This window comes from Epargyreus clarus, unplaced genomic scaffold (assembly GCF_041222505.1).
Source record: "Epargyreus clarus isolate Ecla_fem2 unplaced genomic scaffold, WU_Ecla_fem_2.2 ptg000007l, whole genome shotgun sequence".
NCBI lineage: Eukaryota > Metazoa > Arthropoda > Insecta > Lepidoptera > Hesperiidae > Epargyreus > Epargyreus clarus.
In genome coordinates, this window is record NW_027332215.1 from 19,683,177 (window position 1) to 19,704,495 (window position 21,319).

Consider the following 21,319-nt stretch of genomic DNA (forward strand, 5'->3'; position numbering starts at 1 on the left):
GATTACAGATGTCCATGGGCGGCAGTAGCCACTGACCATCAGGTGGACTGCATGCTCGTTTGCTACTCCTATATTATAAAAAAAAAATAGTGAAATATTTCCCTTGAGGCATCTACTCACGTAATGTTTTAAAACAGAGGGATTTAATAATAAATGTTGAAATTCGCAATAAGATAATTAGTTGCAGCAAACTATACGAGTATTTCGTGTACGCCGATTCAATTTACTGTGAAATAAATTTGGCTACATTTTAAAGCTTTATGCCATATCATTTTGAGATTACTCTGACATACTCGGGTAATGTAGAAACAAAGCGTACCACTTTATAATATTAGCATCTAGGTAGTCGCAGACCTGGCAACAACAAATAGGCTCCTAATACAGTATACCTGCACATTTTCTGGTTACGTTTTATAAGACTTTCTTTTAGCTTATCGTAATTGTTATACTTGATATGGAGTTCTTTATTTTTGGTTTTCTTATTGATTAAATTGATTTGGCATTTGAAATGTATCTTACTTTGATGATTCGCATCAGACATAGGCATATCTGAGGGCACTGTAGTGCCCTCGCCAAGTGGAGCAAAACAAAACAAAGGGCATAGTCCATCTTTTCTTGAAGTCACTCGGCGCATTTTCGACCCCCTATTGTCATAGAGGGTAATCGTTGTAGTTAAAGCTAAAAGCTCAAATTCAGTCGCCGAGGATACATTGCGTTATTTATTGAAGACATAAAGATGTCAAATACTGTTTGGGTTACTAAGTACTAATTATTTTACCGACTTGGTTGTAAGGTAGTATCTACTTTACGTTTGCAACTTTCTGTAATTATATTTTAGGAGTCTACCTGGTTACTTGTTTATGTGTGTAGCAAAAATATTATAAATAGTATAACGCTATCCCTGTGTAAAGGTCGCTCTCACGTCTACGATCCTTTTTGTTATTCATTTTTTGTGGGAACAAAATCAACGTAAAACGTATTATGGCACAAGGGATATTTATAGACTTACTAGCTGACCCGGCAAACGATGTGTTGCCATATAAATAAAAAAATGTTAAGGGTGAACAACCCTTATCACTTAGGGGTATGAAAATAGATAGTAGCCGATTCTCAGACCTACTGAATATGCATATAAAATTTGGTGAAAATCGGTAAAGCCGTTTCGGAGGAGTACGGTAACTAACATTGTGACACGAGAATTTTATATATAAGAAGATTAGGTTATGGTTGTGACACGAACACTTATCTGCTTTGTAACACTGTTGCGCTACTATTTCTTTCATTGCATGGGATAAGTATAATATCGTATATTCTTTATCTTAATTGTTCCATCCTAGTCCTCAGGCGTAGGAAGTGTGATCAACTTCAACTAGTACTCCTTGTTTAGAATTAGGGGTGCCTTGGCGACAGTGACTCCTGTTGAACTGTATTTTGGAGTAACCAACATCTGTAAAACAATATAACTAAAGCAGGTTTCTGAGGCCTTGCCACTACTGAGAACTAAGAATGATGGTCGACTCATAAGTCAACCGGAATTCACACATTTACAGAAAAGGCAAGAACTTTCTCACAGCTACCACCGCCACGACCACTAGCGTGGCGGTGGTAACTGATGGTAGAACCACCGTGGTCATACATTTTCGCTATTCTCAGTAACACCAAAGGGTACTTGGAATTTAATTATTTTTTTAATTATTATCCGTGCAATTCACAGAGTATCAACGTTGGAAGTTCCGTGGCATATGTGGGCGTTCGGTTGAATTTGATGTAATTTTTTATAGTGTAATAGGTGTATCTTATTATATGGGAGAGGGTTTTTGTGAGGATTACAGTGAGCCTGTTTGAATATTTTTTTAATAAATGAGTTTATTTTGACATTCTCAAATAAGGCGCTTAGGAGAGACTGGAGAAACTTTTACTGGAGAAACCTCCCAACGATGACCCCGAGCGCTCAGCAAACGACAGACTTATATCGGGCAATATTTGGTCGCCATTTTTTCTTTTTATAATATAGGAGTAGCAGACGAGCATGCAGTCCACCTGATGGTAAGTGGCTACTGCCGCCCATGGACATATGTAATCAACCCCAGATAGGATATCCCCCAGATAGGATAGCCATTTAAGCATTATAAGAATCGATCGATACCGAATCGTTGTAATGTTAATTGTGCACTCATACCTGAGAAAAGACCCCAGTTTGCGGAGATATATAGACTTGGATTCTAAATTAAATGTTTACTGTTTATGTATAAGTATGTAGGTATATTTACAAGTTTATATTTGTGTAAATTTCTATATTTTTGTTTACTATTAAAGAAAATGGATTTTGCCTATCAGTTACTTTATATGTCTTAACGTTCGTTTACAGATTATCTTGTGTATATAAGTGTATCGTTTGTATTTGTGTGTTATTTATTAGACGGAAAGTTTGAGAATATATCTTTTGACTCACCAAACAACCTCCTTTACGAGAAAATTACTGACTTCAAAAGGGTTAGTTATAAAATCAATATACTTATCTAAAATTACTGTTAATGTATTTTTTGGAGATTCTACTTCAGTGACAAGCTATTAGGCCTTATTAAATTTAGTATTATTATATTTTTAAAATTTTTTTGTGTACCTTACGAAACAAGATTTTTAACAGTTACCAATATAAATATTCTGATCTACAAGTGTAATTATGGTTAGTTATCTATTTATAGAAAAATATATCTGTGCGTCGATTAAAGTCTGTTGCACTTTGAAACAAATTGATTACATTTCAGGAGGAGGAGGTTGTCGCTGGCACTAAGAGTTTAATATGTCAAAGGTAAGAAACTAACAGGGAATACGAAATAATAAACACAGTTTCATTTTAATAACTTTATTTGGTTTAAATGCATTGGTACATTTCTACTGTAATTGAACATCGAAACACTGTGAAAGATCAAAATTGCTCTAATGATTAAATATTTTATTACTTTCTATTATAACATGATAATTGCACAGGAAAGTCGAAACAAATTGTTATATTTGCAATTGCTTGATCTGAATAGGCGATCGATTTTGCCACACATGTGACACATTTTTTCAGTATGCGAAATATTTGAATTGCAAATATATGTTTATTTAGCGTTATTTTGCGTTTCATTACGTACCTACCCTAATCGAAAAGAAACATATTTTACTGCGACCGCGCAGTGAAAACAGTCTTAATTTTTATAAATATTAAGAACTAAGAAGTAATAATCTATTAATAATAAAATAATTATTTACAACCACATAATTACGGGTTCTATTAACGCCACTTAAATTGGAATGTTCTTTGCTAGTAACGCGTTTTCAGGTAATATAAGAAGATAGAAATAATTAAGTACGAAAGTCGCGCTTCTTTTGTGAACGTCGACGGAAACTTCACAGTCTTCTTGCATTTTATGCATTCCATCAAAGGCATGGTTTTTATCTTATTATACATAACGGAAATATCTTTGTAACTTACGGCGTAGGTGCCAACATACTATTAAAATATAAAACAAGACGAATTAAAAATAATATACGACCTGCGCATAAGTTCACTCTATGTAGGTATCGATTTAGTTGCTTTTTTCAGCAGACTATATTTTAAACATGAAGCAGGAGCATAGAATACAATGGAAATGAGTGCTCTTACTGTTAATATACGTCAGAAATAGCATAAATTAGCCTACGCCTATCGCCCGTCCATATACGCGTAATACATAGTTGATTAAAAGTATCATCGATTACTAGGTTATCTTTGGTATGATTTAACACATTATTACTTTATATCCTACTAGCTCTCCCCGGTCCTATGATTTAGGAGCATCCGGCTCGGCGGTACATGCGCATCTCAGTGGTGGCCACCGCGATCCACTCGTTGCGGGCCGAGTCGAACCAGGTCAGGCCCAGGTTGTACTTGCCGTTTATGTTCACGTGCTGGCAGTGCGAGAACCACCAGCCACCCTCGTAGTTGCCCGCGCAGTGGGTATTCGAGATGTCCCTGTCGCGGTCGATAGCCGAGAATTCCATGTGGTTCTGGTACTCGAACGCATCGCTAGCGTTGCCCTTGAAGCCGGCCACGTCCAGCACGTAGCCGGAGTCAGCGTTGCCTACGGAGAAGTGATCATACTGGGCGTACCAGCCACCACCGTAGATATCGGTCATATCGATTCTCATCGAGGAGCAGTTGTCGGAGGTAAGTTGGTGCATAGTTTCCAGACCCATCCAGTATTCGGAGGCAGAGTTACCGAAGCCATGGACGTACTCCGAGAACTTCCTGTTGAATTCGATGGAGCCGTTGCAACGACGTTGGAGAAGAGTGCTACCCTTGCTGCACCAGGTATCGATGGGTGAGTTCCCAGGGTGGATTAAGTATGTCCCCGCTGGGCCAGAGATGCTGGAGCAGTCCCTAGGCAGTTGGTTAACCAGATCCTCGTACTCGCGTTGGACAGGTTGCAGTTCCTTTACTTCTCCCATCAGCTGAGGCAGGGGAATGACTTCAGTCGCGTTAGCTTCGAGGTTGCTTGCCTCGCTCTGTAAATAATGGCAATACTTAAAAAACACAATGTACAAGTAAAGAGTTAATTAAAACATTAGTAAGTAGAATAATCTTCTATCTGCAATTATGTACGTACATTTGGTGTTCCGCTTTTAAGTTTGTGTACGTAGATACTTAAGGTATTAGCCCCCAATTGCTGCGAGTTGAAGTTATGTTTAGATTCAAATAGAGTTGCCGTTTGAATAATAAATTTATGTGTTATCTGCGCGGCATTAATCCCACGAATGAACAACAAACCGAATTTACTACCGCGTGTAATACGTGACTCAAAATAGGGCATTGCAGAGTAACCAAGTTCTCTCGTTAGAATAGGACAAACAGACAAATAAAAATCCTGGAAAAAATCATTTTTTTTCATTCCAAATCTGTATTATACAAAAAGTTTGGTTTATTTCGCTTGAAAATACTTTTTGACTAAATTGAATTTGTACGAAGAATAAAATGCACATGGTAACCCTAGTTAACTGACTCGCGAAGCTAAAATTTCAAAAGACTTAATCCAGAGATTTGCGGAACAACGTTTTTAACACTCAATGTGCCAGTGTAATTATGCAAGTAATTAACAGAAGCTATAAAACTCATAAGGCTGGTTTCTGCTTTCATAATAGTCGGCGTCATTATTCTAAACAACCGTACTGCTACGTTAATAATCATATTGTAAATAAACTAGTAAGTTTTTTCAAGAACTTTTTCCTAATATTTCTGCGTATTAAAAATGTCTTCGTTATTAGTAACATTATTGTATATAGCAGTAGAGAATTGAAAGCCAATGCCACCTTAGCGTTAGCAGAATACGTTACTTTTGACATATTCGCTCGTAGTCGATGGAGGTTTCACTTTATCTATAGGTGCCTTAACTAATAAGTTTTTTAGACTCTTGCCTCCACGTATTGCGATGATAACTTTATCGTAATTTTCGTATTACAATGCAAATTTGCAGAATGTATGTTTCAACACGATGCGTGCTATGGAACGCAGGAGACAGCTATTAGAGTGGGAAGGTGATTGTCCTGAAAAATGGACTGATGTAGTAAATGTCATTTTAAACGGTCGAATTTCGACCACCAGACTATCCTAGTAAATAAAACTTACCTTCAGGATATGGTCATTCAGGCGGTAGTAGTGCTGCTTTGAGCGGGCTTCCAGGTCGGCTACGGTGTCGTTGATCTTCTTGACGGCCAGGCGGTCCATCTCGGCGCGGTCGATGGCGTTGCTGACGCTCACGGCGATGGCCTTCACCGACTGACGTAAGTTCTCTTGATTCTCCTTCAGGTATGACGACTGAGCATTCAGCTAAGAAGCAAAAAGGTATAATTAGTATTGGTGAACTAAGGTCGATAAAAATATCTAAAACCTTAATACCAAACGTAAATAACAAAGTTTATTTTGGATAAATCAATTTGCATTTTGTGTAAAAATAATGTACAAGTAACTAAACCTCAGTTTAAACAACAACTGCATATATTACTATTATGTTCAAAAACAATCCGCAAAAAATGTTACGCGAAATACTCTATTTGATAAATAATATTAAATTTTGTGTACAAGTTCGCCGTAGAATACGTTCAATTTTAAAAAACATATTTTTACATTCGAGACACAAAGGGGACGTATTAATTGTTGCCTGAAGCTTAGGAGTTTCGTACTCTTTTTCATAAAAGAGTCCATGCATTTCTACGGCAAACCTTTATTAAAAAGGTTGGACATAAACAGGTTTAACGGACCGTAAACGCTGTAAAGGATTTACTATCATATTTTCATGCTAATGTGAGAATTAGGTAGATAGATAATGAAAATATATTTTTATTAAAGAAGGGTTTAAATTAAAGTTATACGATATGATGTACTTTGCAACCGTAGGTTATATGAGCTTATAAACTGAAAGATTTACTAGACTCACTTTAGCGAAGCTGATATCCAATTTGGAGATCTCCTTTCTGAATTCGGGAACGGTTTTGTCGGCCTTATTTTCGACGCTCTCCAAATCTTCACGCAGTTCGAGCATGGAGGCGTGAACTTTGTCAAAGTCGGAAACTTTCTGCGAGGTGTTCTGGAGTTCATCGCGCAAGTTTTTAGTTTCCAGTTCCAGGAACTCGACTTTAGCGGACAGGAGATTCCAGTTTGGCTCCTCGAAGCGGTCAAGTCGGCGTTGAACGTCGAGGATTTGGGTCTGCAGGCTCTGTTGGTACTCATCGAGCTGATTTTGGGTGCGGGCGAGACGTGAGATTTGGGTGTGCACCATCTTGTTGTGACGAATTTTGTGGGCATGCTTCAGTTCGCCGTGACGACCCTCGCGGCCGTCCAGCACGTCGTTATAGTTGCCCAGGTTCATATCTGCCATTTGTTTCGTCTTGACCTGCGACAATATTTTTTTATAAATATATGAATGATATGCTGACCCGGCAAACATTGTACCGCTTCAAAATCTATTTATCAAAGATATTTCATATAAAATATATCCTATGTTACTCGTGGTAAATGTAGCTTTCGAATGGTGAAAGAATTTTTAAAATCGGTCCAGTAGTTTTTGAGCATATTCATTACCATCAAACAAACAAACAAAATTTTCCTCTTTATAATATTAGTATAGATATATTCACTAGTATTTTAACCGAAATAAGTAACAGACGATGAGGTTTTAAATAAATTGCACATGGTTACATACTTATGTACTTATTTTAATATTACCAGAAATCGATCACAGTATCTCTACATCTAAAAACTAAGTTAGAAAGCAACAATAAATAATTTAATGCTGAATATTTTCCTTAAAGCACATTTCGGAAACATTAAATTGGTGTGGCTGTAGTACCTTTGAATTCGAACTTTGGAGGGTTGTACCTTGAAGAAATAAGGAAACATCAACAACTCATTGTAATAAGGTTTCTATAGTAGGACTTGCAAACTTTAAGTGATAATTAAAAATCGAGCTTAATAGCTTTTGGATCATTAAAAGATAAAATTCACTTTATTTGTGTGCTTGGTATATTTTTTTTTTTAAACAAGCTATAGATAATTTATTGGATAATAATAAGGTTATATACAATATTTGAAACAAAAAAATTGAATACTAATTAAACAAAAAAAAATCAAATTATATACTAATAGAAACTTATTTACAAAATGTACATATATACAAAAACGAAATACAAAAATATAAAAACATAAAAACTACCATAAAAAATGATCACCATCGCTGTCCTTGGGCAAGGTACCCAAGATGCTGGCAGCATATTAAAATTAATTTAATATCTAGCTAATTGACTTTGACTATGATTATTTTCAATACTAATAAACAAATTGACTCTACCGCTTGTGGTAAACGTGGCAGTTGAATAAATATATTAATTAAAATTGATGGAGTACGCCGCGTAACGGTAATCTAACCAGCAATAATTTAATTAATCGTGTTTATTTGCATACAACCAGTATCTCCATGAATTGTGGTTTATGCTCTGAATTCTCACTGTAATCATTACCAATTATTAGTCGCGTGAATTCCGTCTAATATCCCGAGTAATTATAGTGAAACTTAGAATCACTATCGACGATACGTTTTGACTAAGAATAATAAGGCATTCTTATACCAGCACATATGTACCTATATTTCCGTGCTGTTCTCAAATAATACAGTCTGTAGCTCGTAGAGTGCGTCATACGTGAAAGGCAGAGCTCATACTTTGTATATTATAGTCCTTTACGTAAAGGATATATATCTCTTCACTTTTCTATAAGAAAAAAACATGACGCACGAATAGCATGATCGTATTGCAAACTACAATTTAATAGTGCGACATTTCATACGTGACAACCCTATTTGAATGTACAATACAAAGGATTGCACGGGAAGCCTCTAGTATACACGTAGTGAGATGCCGATGTTGTGGTTAAAAATACAAGATCAGCTTCGTTTGATATTCCGTCACGTATTGAAGCCGTTCGATTCGAGATATTGTGTAGGGTAGGTACGTACGACTATTGTAGCGCTCCCGAGAATGAGTTCCAATCTATATCTAGACCAATGTTAGATGGAAACACCGGATGTAGGTATGCTCAATATTTTAAGTTCCTTGTAAAGTTTATTCTTAATATTAACAATATGAAAACTGACAAAAGTAATGGCGTATATGTAAAATATTAGGTATTCATGCGAATTATGGTAACACATAATTTCAAATTATTGTAAGGAATACTTCCTATAGTAATTAATTACCTTACGAATAACACGTAGAGGTTAATAATTTTATTTCCTAAAAATAACATTTTCCCGAAACTATGTAATAATATCTGTTTTCATTCAAATAAGATGATTTATAATTATGAAATAACATCATGATGTACCAGGAACCTTATTCATATGCAAAAAAAGATTATCGCAATTGGTTTTTATAGTTCAAAAAATACCTAATTTGATTCATAGTAATATGTTATGTATCTGTTATATTAAAGTCTCATAATACGAATAGATCTATCTCAAAGCGGAATGCAAAAATTAAGACGGAATGAGGATCTAAGAGGGAAGCTGGCTCGCTAATGAAGAAACGAGTGGCACCGACGGGAATATTCATAGTGTGCGAGAGAACAGTTGTAAGGCGAGCGGTGGAGGTGCCACACACTAGAAGGCTGCAAGATACGAGATAACGTGGAAATATTCATAGACGTATTAGGCCATAGATGCGCCGCGCTTTTGCATAGTGTAGCAGCGGCGACGAACAAAGAATGTTCCGTAGAAAATAGCCCCGAGTATTTTCGCTCCGTTTTCGCATTTGTTTTCACAACTGCAGCGCTGAATTTTATTATGATGCAAAGCAAATATTTGCCCACTTCGTAAATCATAACAGTTTGATAATAATGTTTGCCATCGTTTCACCACTGGTTTAACAATGTTATTATGGTATATATTTATAAATATTTATAAAATTTCGCCGCTTTGGTTGTTTAATGAGATCGTTACTTGTTTGTTTTCTGTTAAATTTAACCAAATATTGCGCTCGTTAAATATGTTCGCGGCCGCAGCGGGCAGCGGGCAGGTAGATACACGGAACGAAAAAACTTAACCTCGGGGGTAATAATGTCTTGTTCGGAGTAACAATGGAATTTTTGTAAATTTGTGGCGACAAAAGTACGCCTTAATGCGCTTTAGGAGAGAGGTGTGGGCGGGTCGGGGTAGGTACGGGCTGGGTGGCTTTTGCCATCTGCTTCAAAACGTCGGCACTGTAATTAAGGCACTCGCGGGAACAGGTTCCAGGAGGCTGTTGAAATCCTGAGACGGCTGTCCATTCTGCTTACGTACTAGGATACTTTTCGCGTTGTTTTATGCATCGTGTTTTACGATTGTTAATGAATGCTGTTCGTGGGTACGTTGTGTATGAGTTAGAAGCGTCTTATATATTTTATAAAGCATTTTAAAATTAGAGACGGACGTGACTATGCATGACTATTTATGGTTTTATTTAGAGTAGGTTTTATTTTGTAAGGTTTCTAACCTATCTTTATGATCGCGGTGTAAATCAACTAAACAATCGACAATAGCTTGTAAAAATGCTATATTATGGAAAATACCTATATCTCACCGTAATAAATGAAAACAACTTTAAAATATTATTTTTCAGGTTACCAAAAACGTTTAAATTGGTAATTGAGGTAAAATTGAAGGTTCAATATTCAAATTCAATAAATCTCATGAAATTGCAACACATCGAAATTTTTATTTAAGGTTCTGTTCAAACTAGTAGTATATGTATGCTTTTTCGTGTAATCTATGAAATATTGTTTACTCTTTCATATTATTATCCATGAATTTATGTATATGCACCAATAGGTAGTAATGAGTAAATACCTATCTAGTTATTCGACATTATGCCGATTATCCGATTGGTTTCTATAAGAATTGTATCAAGTATTACTTTACATAATTACTATCTTTATTTAATAACTAGCAATGATAATCTAGCTTTGAAATTCGGCCTCTCAATGTGGAACTCCGAAGTTGGAGGTCCGATATCCGAAGATGCCAAACCTGACAGAAAATATCATAAAGAAACCTGAGAGATCTTTATAAATAAAGTTCTCAAAGTGTGAAGTCTATTAATTCGGACTTGGTGTAACTGACACTCTGAGAGAAGACCCGTGCCAAGTAGGGCAATAAAGTGGTTGACCACAAGTAAATGGAGAGTAACTTTTAATAAACGTAAAAGGAAGCCTCTTTACAATGGATGTTTATAAAAAATAAAAATACGGAGTGACATGTTGTTGAAGCAGGTCTCCCGAGCCGCCATGTGGCGGTCCAGGTGAGGCCCACGGCTCCGGGCAATGAGATGTAACCATTTATTTCTCTTTGTATGGCGCTATATGGCACACGCATACATTACGAGTAGCAGGTGGCAACACTATCTATACAATTATTTCTATTAATTTCCATCTTATTGTACACTATAGGAACAAGACGGCTCGAGTCGTCGTATGGCGATTATGGTGTACATCGGTGTATTAAATAACATGTGTTTAAAATGAGTAAAAAGAGTTAATATTATTTCTAACTGATTTCCAGCCTAATCTAAGTACCTTGTGTAAAATTTTGATCAACAAAAACTTGATTTTGAAATCAATAAAGACGAAAACACGTTATAAGATCACGCCTAGTACTCCGTTGGTGAATTATAATGGTAAAGTTCATAAAGGATACCAATAGTTAGCGTGGGAGCACTAAGAGAACCTACTCATCGTTTCACGTTTCTCGGTGCGATTCGGCGCGGCCGCATCCGTTCCGTTCTATTATTTAGGATTTTGAACGAAAAAACAAAAGTGGTTCTTCACAAGACTTCTTATTCAGGCTACCTACATATACTCGTATGTGACCGCGGAAGCGGGACCAGTTTGCACATATGCCGGTATCTCATTTATTGTGCACGAGCAGATGTAAGCTATTTTTAATATCACTCCACGAACCGCCTCCACGTTTGTTGTTTTAATAATGTAACGTCATCTACTTAATGACTTTAATGATCATTGTTTCAAGGACGCGTAAGGGTAATTGTAGTGTCTTTAAAACAATCGCCAATTACTATAGGACTGCTGATTTTATTAGAGGTTTTTTATAATATAGTAGTAGCAGACGAGCGTGCAGTCAATGTGATGGTAAGTGGCTACTGCCGCACATGGACATCTGTAATCAACCCTAGATAGGATTAGATATTCCTACATGAGGTCGGTCACAGATACCCGCTCTACCCCACTACACCCTTCAAACCAGAACACAGCAGCGCTTAACACTGCTGTTATGAGGCAGAAATAGGTGTGGCGGTGATGGCGTCGTAGTCGAACCATAAATAGATCTACCAACATCAAAAGGTACAATAAATTCGCTCCCATAACATGTTCCCATAAAATTAAAGCCAGATACCAGGCAGCGACTGCAGTTTTCGACGAAGAACAGTGATACATACATTTAATATTAAATGTACTCGTACGTCTCAAATAGTAAAACTATCGAACAAATGATACAATAATGGCTTTTTATCGCAATATAAATGGATGTTAAAGGACATACCTTCACAACACGAAATACCGTACCCCAGCGGCCAAATAATAGAATACTTCAAATATGTTTTTATGTTAGGGCACAATAGAAATCCATCGATCCACGATATTGTTCGCAGTGTATGAAGTTCTCGGAACGGTACATGTGTATGTTTTTTTGCATCCAGGGTGAGTATAACTAAGAATTTTACGTTGAAGCCTTTTGGAAAAAATACCCGAATTCCGTTGCGCGTATTATCTGGGCGCATCAAACGAATTTTTGCATGTGTGCAGTATGTCTACGGACAAAAGGCACGCAATGTAGAGGATGCTATTACCGATTGTAGCGTACTCACAATGCTCTTTAATAATTTTAATGGCGATTCTACAGCGCTCACAGAAAATTTCAATGCACGGACAAGAGCCATTGATAGCCTCAATTTTTTGTCACGGTTGCAAGTGAAGTGACCTTCTAAATGATTGTACCAATTTAACGTTTAAAGTTTTAATTTTATCAGCATCATCATCATCAATTACGGTCCCACTGCTGGACACGGGTCTCTTAGAATGAGAAGGATTAGGCCATAGTCCATCGCGCTGGTCGATTGCGAATTGGTAGACTTCACATACCTTTGCAAACTCTTTTCCTTCTTTTAGATTTCTCAGGTATGAAACCTCACGATAATTTCCTTCACCGTTTTAGCAACTGATAATTAATGTCTATACGCACATAACTTTGAAAAATCAGAGGTCTGGGATTTGAACTATCATTATCATTATCATTACTTTTTATCAGTCATATTAATTAAACAATGATTGATGTAATTCATTTTGTAAAACAAAACAAATATATTACAACATTGTTCTAATTGGACTTAAGTTAACGAATTCCGGTCAACAGGTGCTTAAAGGCTGAAAATTGAGAAAGTAACACTAGAATCGTGTAACGTGTAAACTCCGTCAGGTTGTAAATCTGTTCATAAGCTTCGGTCAAAAAAAGTTTGTCATCGACTTCGCTAATTACTGCCGGGGATCGGATTTCGTGTAATTTGTATCGTTCAGTGTGAGGTCCGTTTTAGGGTTCCGTACCAAAGGGTAAAAACGGAGGACTATTATTATGCCTCCGCTCTGTCCGTCTGCAACATGGCTCTATCTCCTGAATAAATACTAAATATAATAAAAAAAATAAACAGGCTCGCCATACACGAAACCGCTATTTTTCGACGAGTATTAACGACGAGTATTAATTTTCACAATGCATTTACATTAATGGCTGCTAAAATAACAAATAAAAATACTAAAAATAATTTTATAATGAAAATTTTGTAAAAATTGAAACGGGGAATTTTTATAAAAAACAATGTGAGCCATCACGAGACGCCTGGCAGATGTGAAACATCGACATTATTTTGTAAAAGTAATATGCAGAAAAGAACATATTGTGATAGGAACTAAATATGTCATAATGATAAAATAAAATATTACGATTTTTGCGCATGGCGACGCGTCGCCACACCGTACACACTACTGCATATAGACTGTATATATATACCATCGTATAGCGTGCACGGCATGCGTCGCCACGCCAGAAATCGGTTTTACGTGCGGCTATAGATGTTTCACATCAAAATGAAAAACACGTAAAGATTGGTACGGAACCCCCGTGTAGTTTCGACTTGCACTTGGCCAATTATTGCAGGATTCGCAATTTCGGTTGCGCATCGAGGCGTTGAAAGCTCGTCCTAATTTTTTATACGATTCACCAGAAGGAGGGTAATGTTTGCGAGCATGTAAGCTTGCCTGTGGGTAGGTATGTTTATTTCTTCAGCATGCTTTACATTTTTAAAGTGTTGGAAATATATTCAAATTATTTTATTATTGTAGATATTATTTTAATTAATTATTTTGTGTTATTTTAGTGATGTGTTATTTTTATAATAATAAGTGCCTATTTATATAGTTACTGGCTGTATGCATTAGCATAAAAAAGAAAAAGAACGCTTTTGACGTTAGAGTTGTATTTTGCGCGGGAATAATGAACGTTGTAAATTATCAATATCAAGAAAAGGTTTAATTTTATTAAAAGAGTTGATGGATTTTAGGATATGAGGCATCGTAGAATTCGTCTCGATGTTGCGAGTAACATAGGCTATATTATTTTTTAATACAGCGCCTGCTTTTAATATAAAATAGAAATTAAATATTATATGGCGCAGCAAGCGAAAACAAATGACAATTTCACAAAGAAATACACTATTGCCACCGCCAGCAGCGTTTTATAATATTTAATTTCCATTTAACATTTAACAATTTTGTTATTGTATTATTAGTGTTATTACCTTTTTGGGTCTTTTGTTTTATACTTTTTCAAACTTTATAGTTTATTTTATTAACTTTATACATATTAATACTCGTACAAAGTCAAAGTGCGTCATGAAAGGCAATCCTATCGTAATTATCTCGTATTTATATCTCGTTATTATTGTAATCTGACCCATAGCGTTGTTTCGTGAAATTATTTTGATATAAACGTAACTTTATACGGTTTTGCCTGAGCGTATTGATATATTTTATTGGAACCCCGCCCTGTCTGTCGTAGGGATGGGGATTCTTTCCCAAAAAATAAATTGTTGAATCGATTCGAATCGAAGTGTGATGAATCGATTCACAAAACAATCGAAGCCAAAAGAATCAATCTCCAAAAATCGAATCACATTTGTCAATGTTCGACTTTAAAAACATCGACTTTCGATTTTCGAAGATGAAAGATCGATTCACTGAATCGTTCCATTACTGGAGATCGATTAAAATAATCGATCGATTTTGGTTCAAAAGATCGATTCTTCGATTAATCGATCTGAGATCGTCATCACTAGTCTGTCGGCTCGCTTTGCTGTTCACATGGCCCTATTGTGCGACTGCTCAATGGGATTTCCGTGTTGTGAACTGGCCCCTGCAGGTGGATTTGCTATTCAGATTTAGCGAGTTTTTGCCCGGTACTCGGCCAATGAATATTGCTTGTAAAAGTTTTCGTTCAGGCAGACGTTGACAAAGCTGTTGAATAGGTCGCCGCTGGAATTAAAATTGTCGGATTTTCAATCAGCCGGTATCTGCACGTTGCGAGACTGATCTTTGATGTAAATTGAATGCGCTGTAGGCCTACGCACTACTGCACGAATCTTTTTAAAGGCATGTAAAATTGTACATACGAGTCGACTACGAAAGTCATGTCTGAATTATCTCAAAAGCGAAATTAGAATCGATGTTTTAATCTTAACCTGAATTTACCAATATAAAAATACACAGAAATGTCTATCAGTTAATTTAAAATCGTGTCGGATACTACTTTTGTTTTTATTTAGTTCGAGGGACTTTATTGAGTTATTCCACTGGATTTTACAGTTTAATATTCAAACGATATTCAATCGAACGCATAGTGACCGGTAAATAAGTTGGCCGTTGACGACGGTTATGACCATCGAGCGTGAAGGGCCGGGCCACCTGTTGTTGCACAAACGCAAGCAATATTGTGTTTTATCATGAGCTCCACTAGGAAGCTTTAGTTGTACGTACTTTTACGATTTATTCACATAATTTATAACGAACCCTATTCTTTTTAATACGCCTTCACGCGGGGTGAGAAGGATCCTTCCTGTGTTTCTAGGAGTGCTTTGATCCTGCACAACGCATTTTGCGCGACGTCCCGTAAATATTTGTTATTTATGCAATATTGTAAAGGGAATTTTTCAAAAAACAACTCTGTCTCCGGCTCGCTCAAAGCAAGGAAAATTCTAATAAACTGCCGTCTAGCTTCGCGAGAACTTCAAATATGAAAATTCACGTGTACCTACAGGTACGCTCGAGGATATCAAATATATGAAATCTACCAAAATATCCTTCAGGTAAGCGTACCTACAATGATAGATGTATCTATACTGGGTGTATATGCTTATGTTGATAAAGTTTGGAAGAAAATGTGTAATATTGTAATGTTTTGAGGGGTTGAATAATAAGAACACAGTACGAGAGAGAAGAGGTACGAGTAAGGTAAACGTACGGAAACGCTTGTCATTTCAAATTCTAATGCCCTCGAGTGAAGTTACGAACGGCTAGTTAAATTAACTTAAAGACATTTAAATATATACTCCAATATATTCATATCTTTCATACATTTTTTATGATTTTTAAGTGGCAATCAAGTATGCACCTAATTTTGTAAAATAATGTAAAAGTAATGGCTTGTGTCGCCCATGGACACCTGAGAATTTTATGTCTGTCATTCGCATAAGCAAAAATATACTATACCTATTCATCGAATTGAAATTATGTTAGTATAACTAAAATGTTTTAGAAACCACAAACGTGTAGGTATCTTATAAGAACCGAAACTTTGACGTGTAGGAGGCGTTTGCAATTTTCTTACAATGTATTGTAAGAGTTATTTCCACGCATCTTCGGTACCTACGCTCAAGTTAATCTTTTGTATACTGCCTCGAGAACTATGCGAAACATGAGACTTCAGGTTACTTCGGAGTTCCACGAGCGACGACAATATACGCACACTACACATTACACCAAAAATACCGGGATATTCCTGGAAATACTCCTTTAATTAGGAGGTAATGATCGTAATATTATTATGATTAAGCTAAAACTACATGTGTGTGCGTGTTTTTACATAAGTAAACATGTGTACATACAATATTTAAGTGTTTAGATCAGCTGCTGAATACTACGAGTACATGTCATCAACCAGTTACTGTCCAACTGTTGGGCATGGATCACCTCTCAGAGTGAGGAAGGTTTTGATCATATTCAACCAGGTAAGTCAAATTTGAAATGTATCTTTAGAATTGTTGAGCAAGGATATTTCTATCATGTTGACCGTTAAAGCAAGTCATAATTCATTAGCAATTTTCAAATCATATATAATGCACCGGATTCGAACCTTGAGCTTTCAGATTGAGACGCTACCATTACTAATCACACCCGACAGTACACAGTTCAGCTATAATATTCCTATTAAAATGTCAACATAATATCTATGACGGAACTACGGAATAACCGCGCAGTAGCATTTACGGGAATAAATGAATTATGGACTGCCACTGAAAATTATGTTAAACTAAATTGAGCTGAAGGAGATCGGGAGAACTCTAACGCAGCGGCTCGCGTCGACGGCTACGACAATCAAATTGGGTTACCGGTGGCCTGCCCTGTTAACCTCGTCTGATTTTCATTAAATTGAAATATGTGAACACCATTTTATGTTTCAGAATCGCGGTAATCCGGCCGCTGTCTAATCCTGCCCCTGACTAATATGGATCCTGTTTAATACGTATCCTGTCTAATCCGGCGCTTCTTGTATTCTGATCAGCCAAATGCGTCAATGCCAACTAACTTCTTTATTATCTAGATTAATATCAATAATTCTTTACCAAACCATGTTATTTTAACTGAAATTTTCACACACATTTCATGTCACATTTTTTTATTTATTCAATTTATAAGGTACCTTCCCCTGTTCAATAAGAGACGAGAAGTATAGAAGATAGTATAGTAGAGTGGAGTACAGTCAGGGGCAGTGCTCTATAGTCTGAGACATTTATTAATCCGTCAAAGCCTTGCGAAACCTTTGTCGAGTTACGGCGGCTGCACTGTATATTGGAACACTTTGGGATTTGATTCGATTGACAATAACGGAGTTGAATGTACGCCTGAAAAACATTTTGCTAGCATATAAGGATTCTGACACTTACCTCTTTGGAGAGCTTGGCGAAGTGGCTGCGCACTTCAGCCACCATGTTCCTCATCTGCTGGCCTTCGTACTTGAGGCGACCAACCTCGCTGTCCAGCTTGTCCACACGAGCTTCTTGCGTACGAGCCAGGTGAGCCAGGTCGGAGGTCTCCGTGAGAGCTTGCTTCAGCTGCAACGAACGCTATGAAGTTTTATCGTGCCCCAGCAATGCAATTACTAGGGCAATTGGAAGAGATTTTCCGCGGGAATAAATTGAAGAGTCACTTGACTTTATCATGACTTTATTGAGGCTATTTTGCGAAGCGATCGGAATATATTTTCCTCGATGAAAATTTTATGATTTTTAAATTCATTTCTATACCTTGATAAGTTGAATGTAATAGGAGTAACGAAGGTAGAATCAATTTGCAAGTGGCCAGTGCAGCCCTATAAATGAATCTTGATCAATAACTCCTTGACCTGGAGAGACTATCAACTTTTTAAAGGGAATTTTATATTCAATACTAGTTTATGCCCGCGGCTTCGCCCGCGTTGTCCGATTAATCGATCTTAGATCCATTCCTAGTTCCTGTGGATAAAAACTATTCCATGTCCTTTCTCGGGTCTCAGACTATCTTTGTACAAAATTTCATTAAAATCGGTTCAGTGGTTTAGGCGTGAAGAAGAGGCAGACAGACAGACAGACAGAGTTACTTTTAGTATTAGTAAGAATTGTCAATGTTGGAAGATGTGGTACACAAAAGCGGTGCCGTGCGGTACCAAAATTTGCGAGGTCGCTGGTTGCAACGTAGAAATTTGGGCGTTTGTTTGAAATCATCTCCTTACACTAGGTTCAACTTCGGCATACAGCACCAAATCGCCTAAACCTACCCACGAGGAACCCCGGATTCCTCCGAACGAATTTATCCACTAAGTATCATTGCTTTTTCCTTTATAAAGTTGGCCCTAATAATGTTTTCGATGCCTTTGCTACTTACATCGTTGCGGATGACGTGGAGCTGACGCAGCAGCGCCGAGTTGTTGACGCTCTCGCCGAGCTCCCTCATCTCGATGCGCAGCTCGTTCATGGAGGTCTTGGCCCACTGCAGCGTGGTCTGCTCGTTACGGTCATGGTTGTCAGTAGGCACGGCGGACGCATGTTGCCTAAACAAATATAAACATGTCAGGCATCTCATACAAATATTTTTGCTTTTGTTATAATATTGAAGTAGCAAACGAACGCGCCGTTCATTGATGGTAAGTGGCTACTGTCAAAGTACATCTATAATCAAACCCAGATAAGATAAGAGTCCTAGCTGAAGCCAGACAAAAATGCGTTGGTACACCTGAGGACTAATTGGAAAGCCTCAAAATAGTACGTCTTCCTTAAAACACTCTTCAAACCAGAATACAGTGGCGCTCTACACTGCTGTTACTAGGCAGAAATAGTTATGATGGTGCCATTATTATTTATTTGTAACAAATAATCAAATTAACACTTAATTAAAAAACGCAAAAAATGTATACACTAATAAAATTATTTGTAGGATATAGACCCGCTGTATAGCTAGGTAAAAAAATAAAAAACAACAAAATCAGTGGAATTTTCATCTCTGTTCAAGCTATCCAAGATGCTAGCAGCATGTCCTCTTTGAATCAATATTCAAATAATAAATCACGAACTAAAACAGCTCAGAATAGAAAAAGTCTACATATTTAATGAAATTAACGATGTAAAAACAATACGATGGAACATGGAACACCAGAGTTGAAAGTTGACTCGTACACAATATCCAATATGCAGCCGCTAACAAAAGGCTATATGAAAAAAGGCTTAGTGTGAAACTCTTAACAACAGACAGAGCCAATGTTGTTCTGAGATAATCCTATCACGACGAACTCGCTACCACGAAACAAGCGTCTTAGTGTACGAAAAAGAAGCTTATTCAGTCCGACACTTTTCAGGAACAAGTATAAACTTGACATCAGTGCTATGCAAAATATTCTTATAGTTTATTATTATACAATATCATAGCTAATACACATTTTTTGAAATGTGGCGCTTTGTGAGTTACTGAGGTCACTGCATTGAGTGGCACTTAGAGAACATTAACTACACAAATGTAATACAGGAAATGATGTTATGCAAGAACGCACCAGTGCCGGGGTCGCAGGGCGAAGGGCGGGCGGCACCGGGTCTCCTGCGGCAGCGAATAATAAAGTTTCCCCTGCCTCGTCACACTATTAGATAACTAATTGTATCAGTTAAGCAAACTTTTACTCGATTTCTTTATTAGCTAACCGATCTCAAATTTAAATTAACTTCCGGTGCAACCGACTCGAAGGAAAAAACTAATCGCGAAGACGCTTCACTTACAATTCCTTCGCCGGGTCATATTTTAGTACAAGAAACTGATTTGTACTTCATGTTAAGTCGAGATCGTGTTTCGATGTTAACAGTATAAAAATTGTTACTGGGAATACGTATATAAAATAATATATTCTAGTATATTGTTCATTTTATATAGGTAGGTATATTATTATCTTTCTTAATTAATAAGTATGCATTATAATAAAGTATGAAGTTCCATACTTGTATAATTATGACGGTTTAAATTTTGAAGTAGACGAAAACATAGTGTATTATACTGAAAACTCATGATCAAATAACGAATGTTGACTGTCAAATATTCACAAACAAATATGACACAAAATATACATTTGCGGGCTGTAAGCGGAATGAAATAAGTTATTTTGTCGAGGACGTATTCCAATATAAACAGTATACCCGGGGCAGATTATTCATCCGATTTCAAAGCCAACGCAACGTTTGACCACGGCAAAGTTGAATTATCTCAATTTACTTGCATATGAAACTCGGGTTAGGGATGGCGATCTGAGGTCGATTAGTCGAAGAATCGATGTTTTGGATCAAAAAAACGATTCCTCGATTATTTTAATCGATCAGGAGTAATGGATCGATTTTCATCTTATAACATTAAACTTCGCTTTTTCGAAGTTGATTGAATATTACTAACTTTACAAACGTGTAATATAGCAATTTTACGCTGACGGATACGTATTTCAGTGATTGTTTTGATCCTGATGACATTTTCTTTCGCTATTTACGTCCCTGAATAGATTGAAGATCGATTTTTGGAAAGTCGTCGAGTTTTTTTATAAATCGATTTATCACACTTCGATTCGAATCATCTTGAATCAACATAAATCGATATTTTTCAAAAATAACCGCCACCCCTAGTTCGGGTATTACGTAGTAAGCTCGAGTTTAGTTTTCAGTATCTGTTTTCGTGTAGACTGCGCTAGGATTAGCATTGCGGTGCCAATGAGCTTTACCTGCACTGCCAAGTAATGTAATACAAATTTACCGGGGATGCAGACTTCCACAAACGATTTGAGCAGAGATAGCCTAGTTGTTTGAAACTCAGTCTTTCATTCAGCAGTCCGAGGTCCGACTCTACGGCACGTATCGGATTTTGATATTA

At 36.8% G+C, this 21,319-nt stretch overlaps 1 protein-coding gene across 1 annotated transcript in view; it reads right to left on the reverse strand.

The window, feature by feature from the left end:
* Window positions 1-2,850: 2,850 nt before the first annotated feature.
* Window positions 2,851-21,319, reverse strand: part of sca (scabrous) — a 29,223-nt gene continuing 10,754 nt past the window's right edge. The window contains exons 2-6 of the mRNA XM_073075032.1: window positions 18,812-18,977; window positions 17,836-18,003; window positions 6,459-6,914; window positions 5,651-5,851; window positions 2,851-4,533 (exon numbers count right to left, since the gene is read on the reverse strand). Coding sequence (XP_072931133.1) covers window positions 3,817-4,533; window positions 5,651-5,851; window positions 6,459-6,914; window positions 17,836-18,003; window positions 18,812-18,977 — 1,708 coding nt within the window. The 3' untranslated portion in view covers window positions 2,851-3,816. The remainder of the gene's footprint in view (window positions 4,534-5,650; window positions 5,852-6,458; window positions 6,915-17,835; window positions 18,004-18,811; window positions 18,978-21,319) is intronic.